This window comes from Porites lutea, chromosome 5 (genome assembly GCF_958299795.1).
Source record: "Porites lutea chromosome 5, jaPorLute2.1, whole genome shotgun sequence".
NCBI lineage: Eukaryota > Metazoa > Cnidaria > Anthozoa > Scleractinia > Poritidae > Porites > Porites lutea.
The window spans coordinates 2,012,501-2,029,938 of NC_133205.1; the positions used below are offsets into that span (position 1 = coordinate 2,012,501).

The window sequence follows — 17,438 nt, forward strand, 5'->3', positions numbered from 1 at the left end:
ACCTGTTTCGCAGTTGTTTCCAGTATACCCTGATTTGCAATTACAGCGATAACTTCCCGCAAGATTTACGCAGGTTGCACTGTTCTTGCACGGGTTGTTCGTACACTCATTGATGTCTGAAGCGTAAAAATGGACGGCAGTAAAGTTCTCGATGTTTCGCAGTTAGAATAGGATCTCTTTCTTGCTCTAAGCCTATAACGTTAATTGTCTTAATTTGGGGGGGGGGGGGGAGAGAAAACAATTTTCCAGGAGTATAGACAAGTTGAAGGCCTCTCCGACTAGTTTTTTTTTTTTTCATTCTACACTGAAAACTAAAAGATCTGTTTCAGCCCTGAAAAAACAATTTAGCCCTGCACGCCAAAGTCTGCTACCTGGAGCCAATTGACCACAATTTGAACCAAAACAGCCCCATCAAAGGCTGTTCCAACCCAGGCTGAGACTCAATTAACCTCGTCGGTCCAAATCAGTCCGAGGTAATTGGACTGTATTGGTCCTTATTACAGGAGTCAAATTAGACCCAAAAATATGACTGTATTTGACTCACCGAAACGGCCCTGTTGTTAGGGCTAAAACAGATCTTTCTGATTTACAGTGTATAGTAACTGTTTGTTCATCAGTTTATCCCGAAATCCCACCAGACGACCTTTGCAATAGTAGACATAAAAAGGTGGGCAGTTAGTTGTTGGTTTCAAATATCCATTTATGTTCACAATGCATTAACATTCAGTTTACTCGTACCAATTCTTCTTAGTTCCCACTGATTATTACTTGGGGTTCAAGGGTATTCTTCCGAATTATATGCTAACAGATCCGTAATAAAGGGATGCTGCTGGATCACCTGTTTCACAGTTGTTCCCAGTATAACCAGATTTGCAATCACAGCGATAGCTTCCCACAAGGTTCACGCAGGCTGCCCCATTCTTGCATGGATTGTTCGTGCACTCGTTGATGTCTGAAACATGAATTCAGTTTATACGGCAGTTTTATAGTTTTTGTTGTTTCGCAGTTCAAATAGGATGTCTCAAACATTGTTTTTAGTAGTATTGTTTTTAGTATTCCAACTTTGGTATACAGTGTGAGTAAGGCCATGCCATTAAGTAATTTGGTGTTTTGAAGATCAAGGTACAGGTCCCAGAGGGAAGCTATAAGTGTGAGCTATTTGCTCCAAAAACAGTTGACTTTCATCTTCTGCCATAACGCTGCTTGGCTTGCCCTTTCAGAGTAAAATTTAATTATTATAAATTTATTGGGTCGTTGAAACAGTCAAGACATGTTTGCAAATAAATAAACAAGTTGAAATCTTTGGTTTATTCATTTTAAGACTGCCTTTTTCGTCAATCGTGAATTCCACCATTCGATAATTTGTAGGCTGTTTTCTTGGATCTAAGACATAAAAAAATAGGCAGTTCAGGTTACTTATTCCTCTTTTCCACTGATTATTAATTGGGTTTAAGAGTGTGGCTCCAAGTTATACTGTAACAGATCCGAAAAAAAGAGATGCTTAAGCCCATACCTGTTCCACAGGTGTTTCCAGTATAACCAGATTTGCAATTACAGCGATAACTTCCCTTAAGGTTTACGCAGGTTGCCCCGTTCTTGCATGGATTTTTCGTACACTCGTTGATGTCTGAAACATGAATTCAATTTAAACGGCAGTTAAAGTTTTTTTTCGCAATTCAAACAGGATGTCTCAAAACTTAGAGAAGCCCCTCTTCCCTTGTTTTTAGTAGTCCAAACGTTCGTACAGTGTAAGTAAGGGCATACTATTCAATAATTTGGTATTTTGAAGATCAAGGTACAAGTCCCAGAGGATAGGTGGGGTATTTGCCCAAAAAACAGTTCATCACAGCAAAATATACTTCCATCTTTTACTATAATGCTGTAAGGCTTGCGCTTTCAGCGGAACTGAAAACTTAAGTGTTGTAAATGGGTAGTTAAAACAGCCTGTCAAGACATGTTTCCAAATAAATAAACAAGTTGAAATCTTTGGTTTATTCATTTTAACGACTGCTTTTATTTCGTCAATCGTGAATTCCACCAATCGATAATTTGTAGGCTGTTTTCTTGGATTTTAGACATGGAAAGATAGGCAGTTTTGGTTTGTTTATTTCACTTAAAAATGCGTTTTACATCTTACTTGTGCTTATTCCTCTTTTCCACCGATAATTTTTTTGTTTGGTTTAATACTGTGGCTTCAAGTATACAGCAACAGATCCAAAATAAAGAGATGCTTAAGCCCATACCTGTTCCACAGGTGTTTCCAGTATAACCAGATTTGCAATTACAGCGATAACTTCCCTTAAGGTTTACGCAGGTTGCCCCGTTCTTGCATGGATTTTTCGTACACTCGTTGATGTCTGAAACATGAAATCAGTTTAGACTGCAGTAAAAGTTTTTTTTCGCAATTCAAACAGGATGTCTCAAAACTTAGAGAAGCCCCTCTTCCCTTGTTTTTAGTAGTCCAAACTTTCGTACAGTGTACGTTAGACCATACCATTCAGTAATTTGGTGTTTTGAAGATCAAGGTACAAATCCTCGAGGGAAAGTGGGCTAATTGCTCCAAAAACAGTTGATAAAGAAATGCTTAAGCCCATACCTGTTTCACAGTTGTTCCCAGTATAACCAGACTTGCAATTACAGCGATAACTTCCCTTAAGGTTTACACAGGTTGCCCCATTCTTGCATGGATTTTTTGTACACTCGTTGATGTCTGAAACATGAATTCAGTGTAGACGGCAGTAAACGTTTGTTCCGCAATTCAAACAGGATGTCTCAAAACGGAGAGACGCCCCTCTTTCCTTGTTTTTAGTAGTCCAAACTTTCCTACAGTGTAAGCAAGGCCATACCATTCAATAATTTGGTATTTTGAAGATCAAGGTACAAGTCCTCGAGGAAAAGTGGCCTATAATTGCTCCAAAAACAGTTAATAAAGAAATGCTTAAGCCCATACCTGTTTCACAGTGGTTCCCAATATAACCAGATTTGCAATTGCAGCGATAACTTCCCTTGAGGTTTACGCAGGTTGCCCCATTCTTGCATGGGTTTTTCAAGCACTCGTTAACGTCTAAAACATAAATGATTTTTTTTTTCAACATTCAGTATTGCTACCCTAATTTTTGTGTTCTCCATGATCTAACTAAATTTCAATCAGCGGATCATGTTCTGACCTGTTTCGCAGTTTTTGCCAGAGTATCCAGATTTACATCTGCAGCTGTAACTTCCTGCCTGGTCGATACATGTTCCACCGTTTTTGCAGGGTTTGGAAAGTCTGCATTCATCTGACAAAAGCACAAAAATCAAGATAACTGTTGAAAATAATCATAAACTATTCATAAAGAATGAATGAATGAGCGTCCTTGTATCTGTTAAAGACACGGCTTAACTTTACATCCAGTTTTTTAGACCAAACTAACCCCAAATCTAAATGTTAGTGTAAGAATGGATTGATCTATATCACAGATTTTGAAGCAGTTAAAAAACTCGCAGTCTTGTATTATCAGGTGTAAAAACTCTCACCTTCGCCTCGATTTTTTTAACCTGATAATGCACTCCTGTTCGTTTCTTAAACAGCTAAGTATAACTGCTGAAAATTATGACATTATTATCCTTTTAATTATTTACCCCCGGCAGTATTTATAGCCCTGAAACCCCACTGGCCGGAGGTAAACCAGCTGGCTATTGACTAGCACGGCCGAGGACTTGAAGTCGGGACTTTCAAGAAGAAATACAGCAATCGATCAGGGCGGGACATTAACTCGTGGCCTCCGAAGTGCAACTCCAGCACCTTAGCCAGTCGACCACGTTGCCGTGGGTTTCTTGAAAGGAATTATGCTGGAAAAATTACTTACTTACTTTATTTGTCAGCTATAACATACCAACATTCATTTTGCAACACTTCAGCCTCTCAATGCAGTAAAGCTTATCACATCCACCCTTGTATATACCAGCCACGTAGTATCCACTTTGTTTACACTTGCTGAGCCCGATGTGATCAAACTTTCTCCCGATATCCTCTGTGTAGCATCTCTCATATCTGTTTGGTAATGTTTTTGGCTTACAGCACCTGGCCTCTTCGATGTGGTGCAACCAATCACCGCTATTTCGATAGAAACCTTGGATAAAGTAACCGTTAGGACAATTAGCCCACACGTTCGTGCTGTCAAAAGGAAGAGAACGTGAGCTGTTAATTCAGATTCAGTAATACGCTAATTTTGATACATTAAAATTCACACTTGTCTCCGAGGCTTGGGGGAATAAAACAAAGGAAACGTATCATTCATTGCCGAGCTTTAAGACGACTTCTTTTGTTTTATTCCCCAAGCTAGCCTCGCAGCTAAATACATTGCATGGATTTTAATTCATATCATTAAATAATAATTATATATATCGAAAATAGTCTTACAATTAGTTATTTCAGTAAAGTAAAGGGAAGCTTTAGTCACTCAGGTGTATCTATGACAAGTATCTTTTCGAATGAATTTTTTCAAGGCTTCCTCTAGAACAGAGAGTCGTCTTTTCTGCGGTCATTATTGACAGCAAAATCTGACTGATCCATGACCTAATAACACCCCTCGGGATAACACCCTCTCAGCTGAATAAGAGTCGAGCATCTTGCTCATGATGATAGAGCACTGGTTATAAAGGTTTGATTGTTTAAGAACGTTGTTATTATATTTTAAAAGACTTAGCAGGAGAACACTTAACCCAGAGATGCACACAAAGCACTATAATCCACTTTCATCGCCTCACTGCACCTTAATAATACATAGCGGACTGGCAAAAGAGGCTAGTATTCGACTTTATTTCGTCTACTGCATGAAGCCTTTTTGAGTGTTATGCCAGAAAAAAGTCACTTTTAATTGACATGTATATTTGATATTTTCAAAGAATTAATTGTAATTTAAGACACTCTCTCTTTTTAAATTTAATCTGTTGCACTTACCGATCTAGCACTCGCCACCAATTGGCGTTTGCACATGTCGATGGAGTGCCTTGATCCGGCGCTGGAGCGGGGCAGCATTTTGCTTCCTCCAACAAAAAGATTTTATCTTTTGAACCCCTGGGGTTATTTCTCCACAACCCAGTAATGTAGTGGCTTGATGAATCACACTTGACCCACCCTTTTTTATCAAAGGCCCCCCGCCAGTTGGCCATTCTACAACCATCGTACATACTACAACACTTCAATTTTTCAATGCAGTACAACTTGTCGCAACCACCTTTATAGATACCAGTAAGATAATAATCCGTATCACACTGGCCCCATCCTTTTTTGTCGAAAGATGATGAAATATCATGGTCATAGCAATCCAACCATTTGGTTGGCAAGTTATTGGGTCTAGCGCAGCGGCCTTCCTCTATGTGGTGAAGCCATTTGCCAGTGTTACGATATATTCCTTGAAGAAAGTAGCCACTGGGACAAACGGCCCAGCGGTTGTTGCTGAAAGAACAAAAGGTTAAGTTATGTTTTAGAAAAATCACCAAAATGTCCTTTCGATCAGGAATGGTATGAACAACCACAACCCTAGAAGAACAGGGTACTTGACTGAGAGAGAAATGCGCTTTTTGTAAACGTCTTACCTTGGCCTTTGGAATAAGATACCACACTACATATATATATATAACGGTTCTGCCTAAGAAAACTTTGCAAAGAGTTCTCCGCAAATTGCTATTTGATATCTTAGAAAAAGAGGATGACTTTATTCAAACACCCTTGATTATTAAAAAAGTCGCTTTATGTAGATATATGCTTGATACACTTTTGTGCTTTCCTTTCCTGTGTTTTGAAGTACTCTTGTTCATCTTTAAGAATGACTCCTTAGATCTCCTTACCGCTGACTGAACTTCTTCGTTTTATTTTATTGATGCTAAGTTGCAGTCTACAAGGATTTGTAAAGTACGGATTTAATGACCTAACTTTTGCCCAAAAAAATAAACGAATGAATGCCGTAAGTATCAAAGTCTTTAGTTATACATTTCACAAATCTTTCAAAAGGATTTGATGCCGTCACAGTTTTGAGGCAGCCTGTTGTTATAATAGGCCAATTATGAAAGCCAACATTAATCTGAACTCAGTTCCCAAACAATTATCAGCGTTTTCGATGTTACAGCCACTTGTCGACCCTTGAATTGGGCCAAGGTAAAGTCCGCGATTATTTTTGTACAGAATTTCAAAGGCTTAAATCTTTCCTAACCTGTCTAATGTTCCCCACCAGTTTGCAATAACGTGAGTCGATGGGCGATTTTGATTCGGCGCTTGAGCTTTACAACATCTTCCCTCTTCGATTAAGAAAATACCGTCGTTGTCTTTCCAGTTGTCATTTCTGTACAGTCCATTCAAATATTCGGTGGATTGACATGTCACCCATCCCTTTTTGTCAAATGCCTTCCACCAATTTGCCACTCTACACTGGCTGGAACAGAGATCTAACATGGCTGCTAGGACCAAACAATGGAAGAGAAGCTTCATGTCGAATTACAGGCGTCTCGAGTTATCTGACAATTACACGACAAGAAGCACATATTTATTTTTAAGAAATACTTCTAAAAAATCAAACAAAATTTTGGAACTACTTGTAACAAACGTAATGTTATTCTTTAATCAATAATTCCTGCAGCCCTAGCCCTAAAGTAAAATAGAGCAAATTATGTATCCTGATTACATGCCGTCCTTTAACCCTAGGACGTACAAGTGCGTGGGGGAGGTTTTTCTGATTTTTTCCAGACGATAAAATATCAGCACCTGACGTTTTCAGGAGCTGTTCGTTTATCCCTCACACGCATTTTGAGACAACTTTAGTGATGACCAGTCACTATGGTTACGAAATATGACGTCATAAGAAGCAGGTGGTCAAACCATTTTGAGTGAAAATGCAGAAAATGCATGTTTTCTCAACTTTTTTCGTTAATGAAAGTAAACATTGTGGATAAAATGATGCAAATTGCTAATTTGTGTGTTATTTGACCTCTCAAGCGAAAAACCCATTACCATTTCTTGCGGTTTTAACCTGATTTCTGATCATTGGTAAAATCCAAGATGGTGGCCAAGATGCCGACCATTGTTGGTGACTCCAGTAACGCCACCACCCATGAAATATACCTCATCTTCAGGCTTTCCATTAAAGGCAAAATCGTTTCGATACACTGCAACAAATCAAAAACTCTAGGAAGGAGTCCTTCAACCCCTTCCTCCTTGTACCACGGTGGGGGTTTGAATTTGCGTGTGCGTCCGAGCGTTAACTCCCTTTTTAACTTACAAAGCAGAGGAGGAGGATCCAGTAAGTACTAGTAATAACTTAAACAATTTCACCAGTGTGGTAGTATTAGCGATAGATTATTCAAATTTCTTTTTTTATTATTCTTTTTGATTCGCCCTTTGTAAGGGAATTTGGATTCCGGAATCCAGGAGTTTTTTGATTGTGGAATCCGGAATCCAGCAAACGTTTATTGTCGAATCCGGGATCCTACGTTTTGGAATCCGGAATATATACATCGCAAGTAATACGTAATACCGCCAAGGATTGGAATAAGTATTCCAAGTTCCACAAACAAAGAAGAATCCGGAATGCACCACCTGGAATCCAGAATCCACCGAGGTGAAATCCAGAATCCAAGACTGTCTACAATTTCCTTTCATGGGGCGACTTGAAACTGACCTGAAGAGGGTTTTAAGGAGACCTTATTAAACCAAACATAACATCATCAAAAACGATATCACGGACGTTCACTTTCAAACAATTACTAGGTGAAGTAGAGAATTTTTCTTGGTAGTTAAAAGAGGGACGAAGCCCTGGGGCAACTATCAAAGCTGATAGAAATCGAGAATGAACAATCTGAATTAATTGAGTAAGTGTCTTACTTTTTATCATGTTCTTTACTATAGCATAAACGATGGCATGCATACAAGACTGTTGGATAATAATTGTTGTAGTTTTAGATAATTATTTACCGGCAATGCAGAAGTGGTTTGTGGATCCCAGTTGCGGTTAACTTTTTCGTTTTGAAATTACCTTTTTTCAGTACTCATTGTTAGAGCTGTTTATATTATTTGAGAGACTGAAACCGTGATGATAGATTATGGCTTATGGCAACTTTTCTCCAAATCGATCTCCATAATTGCGTGATAGTAATGCTATGTCCCTTTGAAATGGATTCAGTTATTGGGGAGAAACTGTTAAAGTAAACGTTTTCACGCTATGGTATTAAAAATTTATAACTTTTGATGATTAAGAGGGGTAACAAACTGTGTGAGAGTACAATACCTGTTTTGTTATTATAACTTGGTATCCACTGAAAAAGCTTGATTACTGCTTAAAGAACCTCGAGGATCGGACTTAGAACTGTTAGAAAAGGCTAAGATATTTTGCAGAGGTTTGTGAACGGATTTGATAGGCATTACAGCTGAGTAAACAATTAAAGTTTAGCAAATATAATTAACATAATCATTCTAAGCATGTCATAAATTGGTCGGTAATTATAAAGCTATCCATTGACCAAGATCTTTCCAAAGTATATATTCATCGCTCTCTATTTACTTAAGATGACTCTTAATTAATATGTAAAGTAATCCGACATGAAAAAGAGCAGAATAAAGACATAACGATATATTATTAATAGGGTGTAATACGACACGAATTTGCAGTCAAAAGGTCAGTTTACGTATTTTATAAACGTTGTAAAAGAGTGAAAAAAAATCAGAGAAAAATGGTTAAAAAATTACTTTATAACGAATCTATTTCGGTTTTACACCACCATTAGAGATCTTGACGTAAGTAGGAATACGTTGTGACTGGATGAGAAATTACTGAAAACGTCCGGTTACTTTTTTTCACTGTCGCATCAAAGAAAAAATACAATAGTAATGGTAATAAAATAAAATAGTACGTTATAACTTTATGTCATCATGGTCTTTTACCTTCACTTTTTAAATTTTAATAAGCTCAAGGTCAATGTCTTATATTTGACGTAAATTAGCCCGATACAAAACAAAACGCCTTACTCATGAATAATATACATCAATAGGTTGAAAACATTAACGTTTAAATATTTTAACGTCGAAAAAATAATAAAAAACTGAACACCTGTAATCAAAAGATGAAACTTAAAATGCACCTAGCCATTGCTAGATATCTTGAAATTTTCTGAAAGGGTGTTTTGAAACTTGGATAAAATAAAGAGACAAAATATATGAATAAAATTATTTGACTAATTAAGTTTCCAAATGATCTGTATAACTATGATATCTGCAGTGTTCTTCAGTCGGTTGGCTCTTTTATGAGGTGATGAACACAGATCGATCTAGACAGAGTGATTTTACTGAACCCGTGAACTGGACCATTACACGGTAGTACATTTCTTAATTTCACTGTGTTTTCTCTTGTTTACTTGTAGCTGTTTGGCACAAACGTTTATACTGTTTCATGGGTTTAGTAAAATCACTCCATGCAAGGCGTTCCAAAATAACTGAATAACGGTTAGAATAAAGTTTAACAACAACCAGAGTGGAAGAAATGGTATGTGTCAGTTTAACTGATGTTTATTAAGCTGTTGAATAAACTATGCGAAATATTACATTTTTGGCCATGCACCTATGATGGCAGTAGATAAAATCCTTTAAACCGCTTAGTTCAATTATGGACATCCATACAAACGCAAACCTAAGAAAACAAAATGATAAAATGTTGTTCATAACATTTTGTTTCGTTTCAGGCACAGTTATACTGAAATTCGGCAGGCGGCCGGTATCCAACAACCCCGACCCGTTCAATCAGCCTCACATGTGTCGAAGGGGGCAGTCTGGGCGTTCTGGAGGGGGGGGGGGGGGGAGGGGAAATCATGATTTCATTTGGGAAGGAAATAAATTAGTGTAGAAAAGGGAGACACATAAATGGATCGGCTCAAGCGTTCTTCACACCTACAACAGCTGTAATTTCCTTATCTTGATCCAGGCCCCAAGAAAGTAGTGCAGTCGTGCAGTAAAAGGAAATGTGAAAAACGCGCGGGGACTGGGAAGAGAGAGGGACACCTCCCCTTTGCACATATCGCGCGCGTCTTATTTCCGCTTGGAAACCGAAGTGGCAAACGCCTATTGTTCTAAATTTTCCATTGAACTACCAACTGCATTTTATATTTACCCTCTGAGTTTTACCATCACGTCCGTATTAAAATAAGGAAAAGTTTTAGCCAATCATTTTCTGACAAGAAGCTTCACACCTCTCCGCAAAAGCGACAACCAGTCAGGAATTTCAAAATATAATTTCCGTACCATCCTTTCTGTTATTATGAACAGTTTGTGTATGAGTAGATACCCTGTAATTTTTATATAATTATTCTCCTTGTTTTGTATTGGCCAGTTGACCTAAGCTTAACAGTAAAAATTAGGTTGAAAAACCATTTAGACAGAGTAAGTATCTCGAAGGATTCATGCTAATCAGTCTTATTACTATGTTAACCAATCAGAGAAAACTCTCGTCACCGTTAGTTTACAAACAGCAGATGGTTTCCTGGCTGAATTGTTGCCTTTGTTGAAAGGGCAAGCTAGTCCCTCTTCAAAAGCCCTTTCAACAATATGGAGATTCGAATGTATGTTATTAAATATCCCATGCGCCTTTAGGATCAGCATATTGTATAGTAACTGGTAATGATTAAGTTGTATATTTTACTGAGTATACCTACCTCGTCAGCTCCACTTACTCAAGACACTCGTCAACTTCGACTTCTGAAAAAAAAAGACCCATAATTGGTGCAGTTTTTAGATAAATTATATCCCTAGCTCCTCCCCTAGCTTGCACATGTACAGTTACAGCACGTACGGTGCAGAAGAAATGAGAGCGAAGTTCGCTGAATGTTGTCCTAATAAATAAAGATTGTTTGCGCAAAATTTCTTTGAGGCTCCCGCGAACTTTTGTTGAATCAAACAAAATTTCGCTGTCATCGTTGCGCATAAGTACAATAGACTGATAGATGCACCGACAAACGCTCGTAAATGCTAAAAGCCAATTGGCGGAGAGAAACCCCTGCTCACAGGGTGTTGCTCCCCTCTACTCCTTGGAAAAGGCTAGCTAAGCTGGCTAGTATGTCAAAGCATCAACTATATATCTTTGTGTAAAAGGTTAGAAACTCCCGTTACTCCTAAAAAAAAGGCCTGATACTACTCATGCTTACCAGGATTAGTCAATCGGATTACTTGTGGAGAACATCAGAATACCCAACGAAAGGTATCACGTTCCATCTCAAGAAGTCTCAAACCCTAACCAGAGGGTCTCACTGGGATGCTGGGTGGCTTTCACGGTTAATTGTTAATATTTTTCAATTTTGACGGTTGACGTTGTAATTTTTTGAGCTTTTGACTGTTGACTTTTATTAACAGGAATTAAGTCCAAGAGTTTGAGTAAATATTAACTTCTGTATATTTAAGCTAATGTTAAATATTATGTTTTTGTTGGGTTGTCTTGGCCTTTCAAATTTTGGAATGTTTTCAAATACAAGCAAGTTGTAAGGTCTTGTAATTTTAAGAGAGAGTTTTTAAGAACACGAGAACTGAGTTTTCCAGTTTAGAGCTGATTCTTCAGAAGTCAGAAGTCTTTGAAGATTAACTGAAATAGTGAGATTTGAGATACCTTGAAACTTTTTGACGGTCAATATATGAATCTGTATTTTTGACGGTTAACGGTAAAAAAATTACCTTTTTTGACGCCTGAAGGTTAAATTTTTTAGCCGTTTGGAGGCTGCAGGTTATATTACCATTGGGAACCCTCTCACCAGACTCATCAGATGGTTTAAAATTCTTACTGTACCTTCGCATGTTAATCCGAGGAATCCGATCGGACAGTCACAGTGGTAAGTGGCGACTAGATCGACGCACGTGCCACCATTCAAGCAAGGAGCAGGTGCGCAATCGTCAATATCTAAAAAGTAAAAATATTCAAGAAACAAATTATTTCACGTTATCCTAAACGTATTGGTTCTATTGAAAGTCGATTTCCGGACGACACCCAATTGCCACAAACAGATAATGACCCAAACTTTTATCCGGCTATGCTATTTCAAAAATGCTTTACCCGCTGTAAGTTATTTAATTAAATGACGTATCATATATCCTTTGCCTTTTGTCATATGCTAAGTTCAAAGAACCAACTCAATTTTTGCAAAAGACAATTAACAAAATACTGTTATTTTACTGACCATAAAGGATATTAAAGGATAATAATTCTAGCTCAAAACAGTGTTGACAAAATCGAAGAGAAATCATTGCAGGGATGATAGCATTGGCCCTTCCCATTGTGTTCTAAGGGGGGGGGGGGGGGTGGGATTCTTACTTAAATGTGGGCTAAAGGTTTATAGTTACTCGTTTCACAGCTATTGCCAGTATATCCATTCACACAATTACAGCGATGACTTCCAACAAGATCAACACATGTGGCTCCGTTCTGGCATGGATTAGGCGCACACTCGTTGATGTCTGAAATTAGAAAAAAACGAAAAAGTATCTCTGACAGTTTAACTTTTTGTGCTTCGTTCTAATTGTCTTAGCAGGGTACAGACAAGTGGGTAGTTAGTACTGACTCGGTGAAACAATAAAGAAACACAAAGTTTGAAATTTACTCGTTTCGCAGTTGCTTCCAGTGTATCCAGCCTTGCAATCACAACGATGACTTCCAACTTGATCCACACATGTGGCTCCGTTCCGGCATGGATTAGGTACACACTCATTGATGTCTAAAGAAGTGAACAATGAATCAGTTTTACCGAGTCAGGATGCAATTTTAGCTACCGACTAAAATTAAGTGCCAGTGCTTACTTGTTTCACAGTTGCTTCCAGTGTATCCAGCTACGCAATCACAGCGATAACTTCCGACTTGATCCACACATGTGGCTCCGTTCTGGCATGGGTTAGGTGCACAGTCATTGATATCTGTTGATTGAAATTATAATAATAATTATGACGTCTTTCAGGATAAGCCCTATCCCCTCTTTATTAGAAATTCTAATCAACAAAGATAATTCAAATCATGACTTGTCCCGGTGGAAACTGCTCTATTTCTGCACAACGTTGTGCAAACACCTTTTCCTAAAAAATGGCTTCGTACAAGTTATTACAACATATTAGTCGCTATTAATCTAGCTCCAAACTTTTGAGGAAACAGCTGAGGAAATGTCTACAAGGAACTCAAAATCATCCTCTGAAGGGAAAGGGGTTCTCAGTTTCGACAAAACCGGTGCAGTAAAACCGTTAAGAGGGTGGTTCCATCCTCCCGGCTCCACACCAAATCCCCAAGAGTTTCACATACTTTTTTCCTAAGTGCTTACTTGTTTCACAGTTGTTTCCAGTGTATCCAGCCTTGCAATCACAGCGATAACTTCCGACTTGATCCACACATGTGGCTCCGTTCTGGCATGGATCAGGTACACAGTCATTGATATCTGTTGAGAGCAATACAATGCACATTAAATTATTTCAAAATAACCGCCATCCCCTACTTATTAGGAATTCTAATCAACAAAGACAATCTAAAAAATTTAAAGTAGATTTCTGCATAGCAATATGCAAAACACTATTTGCAAAAAATGGCTTTAATTCGTGATACTTATTACAACGTAACTGGCCACAAACCAAATTTTGAGTGAAATGTCTAGTAAAAACGCATAGTAATCTTCTTGCGGGAAAGGGATTTTCTCAAAATTGCAGAAAAACCTTTGCGATGGTGATGCTACCCCCCTCCCCCCTCCCCTTCCAGAGATTTCGAGAATTCCGTCCGCTTGCTAACTAAAAAAAGTAAACTAATGTACGGGCGCACACTCGTTGATGTCTGAAATTATAGGAAAAAACGAAAAAGTATCGCTGACAGTTTAACTTTTTGTGCTTCGTTCTAATTGTCTTAGCAGGGTACAGACAAGTGGGTAGTTAGCACTGACTCGGTGAAACAATAAAGAAACACGAAGTTTGAAATTTACTCGTTTCACAGTTGCTTCCAGTGTACCCAGCCTTGCAATCACAACGATAACTTCCAACAAGATCCGCACATGTGGCTCCGTTCCGGCATGGATTAGGTACACAGTCATTGATGTCTGTTGATTACAAAAAAATTCACATATTATAAACTCTTTCAAAATTATAGCCGCTATCCTTAATTATTAGAAATTCATGTTTTTAAAGAAAATCAGAAATAAAGTGCTGCAGAAGTTCAGTTTATAAAGTCAAACCTGTTTTAAGCGGTCACCCTCTCTATTAAGCGGTTACTTACCAAAGTCCAGGAAATCATTTCCCTCAATTACAGTGTAAAACTGACCTGTATCAAGCGGTCGCGGTCATCTTTTGCTACGTCCCAACGAATTATTTTTTATTGCCTTTACCTCAATTAAACGGTCACTTTGAGAATTGAAGACGTACCATACTAGTGCAACAGGTCACACTGTGTACGGCGTTAAGTCACTGTGGTCTTTAACCTTTAATTTTTTCTTTTGGCCCAAGAAGAGGTAGAAACAGGTGGAGGTCATTTTTTCGCTCTTTGACTATCTACAACACTCACGTTTGTCAGACCTATATTAAACGGTCAACCTCTGTTAAGCGGTCAGTAAGCCATTCCCAACGGGTGATCGTTTTGACTGTCGTTTACTGCTTTGCATTTACGTGTTTTGGACAACAAAAAATGTACTAATTATTCACGCGTTTTGTTAAAAAAATCGGAGAAAAACCATTGCGAGACTCCAGCGACTCGCGTGCCATCCACCTCTTTACTTCCAACTTTTCAGAGTTTGATATACGTAATGTAATTGTTTACTTGTTTCACAGTTGCTTCCGGTGTATCCAGCCTTACAATCACAGCGATGACTTCCAACAAGATCAACACATGCGGCTCCGTTCTGGCATGGATCAGGTACACAGTCATTAATGTCTGTTGATTACAAAATAGTACACACTTGTAGCCACCATCTTTAGTAGAAATTCATATTTTTTATAAGAAAATCAGAAATAAAATGCTCCTGAGTTTTATGTTATTTAGTTGTTTTCTGCACTGAACTAATGTATTTTTGGACAACTAAAAATGTACAAATTATTGACACGTTTTTGTTCAAAAAACCATTGCGAGACTCGGGTACCATCCACCTTCGGCTTTCTCCTAACTTTAAAGAGTTTGATATAATTAATGTAGCTGCTTACTCGTCTGACATTTGTTTCCAGTGTATCCGGCCACGCAATTACAGCGATAACTTCCAACAAGATCCACACATGTGGCTCCGTTCTGACATGGATCAGGTGTACAGTCGTTGATGTCTAAAATTAGAAAGGAAAAAGGATAGGAAAAAGTATCGCTGACAGTTTAACTTTTTAACCTTCGTTTTATGTCCGATTGGAGTACAGACAGGTGGGTATTTAACGACAATAGAGAAATACAAAGTTTAAAATTTACTCGTTTCACAGTTGCTTCCAGTGTATCCAGCCTTGCAATCACAGCGATGACTTCCAACAAGATCAACACATTTGGCTCCGTTTTGGCATGGATCAGGTGCACAGTCATTGATGTCTGAAAGTGAAAAAGAGTAAAATGTGTACTATGGAAATCTAGTTAACATTTCTCTGAATTTGATTACAGCGCAAACTATATATTTAAAAAAAAATGTGCTAGATAAAATGATCGAAAAAGAAATGCATTGTTTAAAATTTACTTGTTTCACAGTTGCTTCCAGTGTATCCGGCCACGCAATTACAGCGATAACTTCCAACAAGATCCACGCATGTGGCTCCGTTCTGGCATGGAGCGGGCGCACACTCGTTGACGTCTAAAATCGGCAATAGCAGCCAATTAGATCACTTTTACCACGATGACGTAGTTATTTATAAACTACGCCATCGTTCAATTAATTTTAACTCTTTTTTCACAACTGCAAAGTTTAAAAAAGCAAGCAGCAACTTAATTTTGTAATCGTTTGACAGCATGGTTTTTTTTTTTTGTTTATAGTCGTGAAAAAAGGTGATACAGTTTTTACCGTTCCAGTAAGATCACCCAGTCCGCCACGAAGGAGAGATTCCCTCCAGTCTGCAGACCAAATTCACTGTGGATATATGTTTCTGAAACTTTCGTCCGTAACGCAGGTTAAGTACATGATTCTATAAATCACGCGCGCTCGCATTTCGCTCGCCCTAGTATCCCCTACTTGAGTCTACTTATTTACTCACTCGTTTCACAGTGGTTGCCACTGTATCCAGCCTTGCAGTCACAGCGATAACTTCCAATAAGATTCGCACACGCTGCACCGTTCTTACATGGGTTGTTTGCACATTCGTTGACGTCTATGACAAGGAATTTAGCTTTGTTGTAAATCATTCATGAAATATAAGTCGCAAAGCATGATAAAGAGCGATATATTCTTTTATTGCAAGTCATGTATTCTCTCTCCCTATTCCTAACTCATTCCCTTCCCCGCTTTTCTGGTCACTATCGTATCTGGCCAATTAGTATACGTAGAGTACTATACACTGCCTTCTGTTTCTAATGCTTAAATGTAGCTGTTGCTTTCCCTCCATCCTGCTTTTTTTCATGTTTTCTTCTTTCAGAGCAAATAGAGAGGAGAAGTCGTTACGTCATGTTGCCATGGTAGCAAAATTTCCGGATTAAACTACAGAAAACAGAGAATGTCACTTAAAGTGAATTCGCACTGCTTCAAACTTCATCGATCTTATTCAATTTGATTTTAAATGTTGGCGAAAAAGTTTAGAAAAAGTAAAATTGTTGTGTTGTGTTCACTCTACTACATATAAGCGGGCGCGTGAAATTAGAAAGTTTCATGTCGCAGTCGTGCAACGGCGGCTAAGAATGTACAAAAAGCGCCATGCACGTGCGAAGTTATTGTTTTGTTGTTCTCGTTGTCGTCGCCTTCGTCTTTGCTTCTATTGTTGTGATCCAGAAATTTTGCTACCATTGCAACCAAACGTGACGTCACATTTCCCCTGTCTACTAAGTCAGCACGCCAATTGCCTGCAATTTACACTCTGGTGTAGTTATCTATCAAGTCTGTGTTCTATTCGAGTAAATGGAAATTCAGATTTTTACAAGATTTTAAACATTACCTAAATGACAACCATAAATTTCCACTCTCATCGATATGTGGCGATACCAAGCGACAATAAGGAGCCGTATATAACGTCCTTTAATTGTAGGGTATAGTGGGTGATAAATAACAGTATTCTGGTCTGAATTTGCAGTAAGCACCTGTAAGAGAATTAGTTCGATTACTGAAACCTTCCTTTGAACTTTCACTGCAATCACATTTATACTTCAACATAAAAATATGGATGTTAAAACGTGCCTTATCAACTTTAATTACTTGTCAGTAGTTGGTAATACGTATACACTCAGATAGAAGTGGCGCGCGTAAAATACTGACACCTTCCAGAGACACGCGCAAAGAGCTCTAAATCCAAATATAAGCAAAGTACT

At 38.3% G+C, this 17,438-nt stretch overlaps 1 protein-coding gene across 2 annotated transcripts in view; it reads right to left on the reverse strand.

Moving 5' to 3' along the window:
• The window catches only part of LOC140936423 (uncharacterized), a 36,169-nt gene that overhangs the window by 7,103 nt on the left and 11,628 nt on the right, over positions 1–17,438 (reverse strand). The window contains exons 13-26 of one of the 2 annotated variants that reach the window (XM_073385891.1): positions 17,069–17,210; positions 16,178–16,291; positions 15,667–15,780; positions 15,411–15,524; positions 15,161–15,274; positions 14,781–14,894; positions 13,954–14,067; positions 13,309–13,422; positions 12,800–12,913; positions 12,604–12,717; positions 12,347–12,460; positions 11,796–11,906; positions 10,675–10,717; positions 9,518–9,656 (exon numbers count right to left, since the gene is read on the reverse strand). In XM_073385891.1, coding sequence (XP_073241992.1) covers positions 10,689–10,717; positions 11,796–11,906; positions 12,347–12,460; positions 12,604–12,717; positions 12,800–12,913; positions 13,309–13,422; positions 13,954–14,067; positions 14,781–14,894; positions 15,161–15,274; positions 15,411–15,524; positions 15,667–15,780; positions 16,178–16,291; positions 17,069–17,210 — 1,422 coding nt within the window. In that variant the 3' untranslated portion in view covers positions 9,518–9,656; positions 10,675–10,688. Of the gene's footprint in view, positions 1–9,517; positions 9,657–10,674; positions 10,718–11,795; positions 11,907–12,346; positions 12,461–12,603; positions 12,718–12,799; positions 12,914–13,308; positions 13,423–13,953; positions 14,068–14,780; positions 14,895–15,160; positions 15,275–15,410; positions 15,525–15,666; positions 15,781–16,177; positions 16,292–17,068; positions 17,211–17,438 lie in introns of those variants that run through there. The other variant, XM_073385890.1, reaches the window with a different exon arrangement.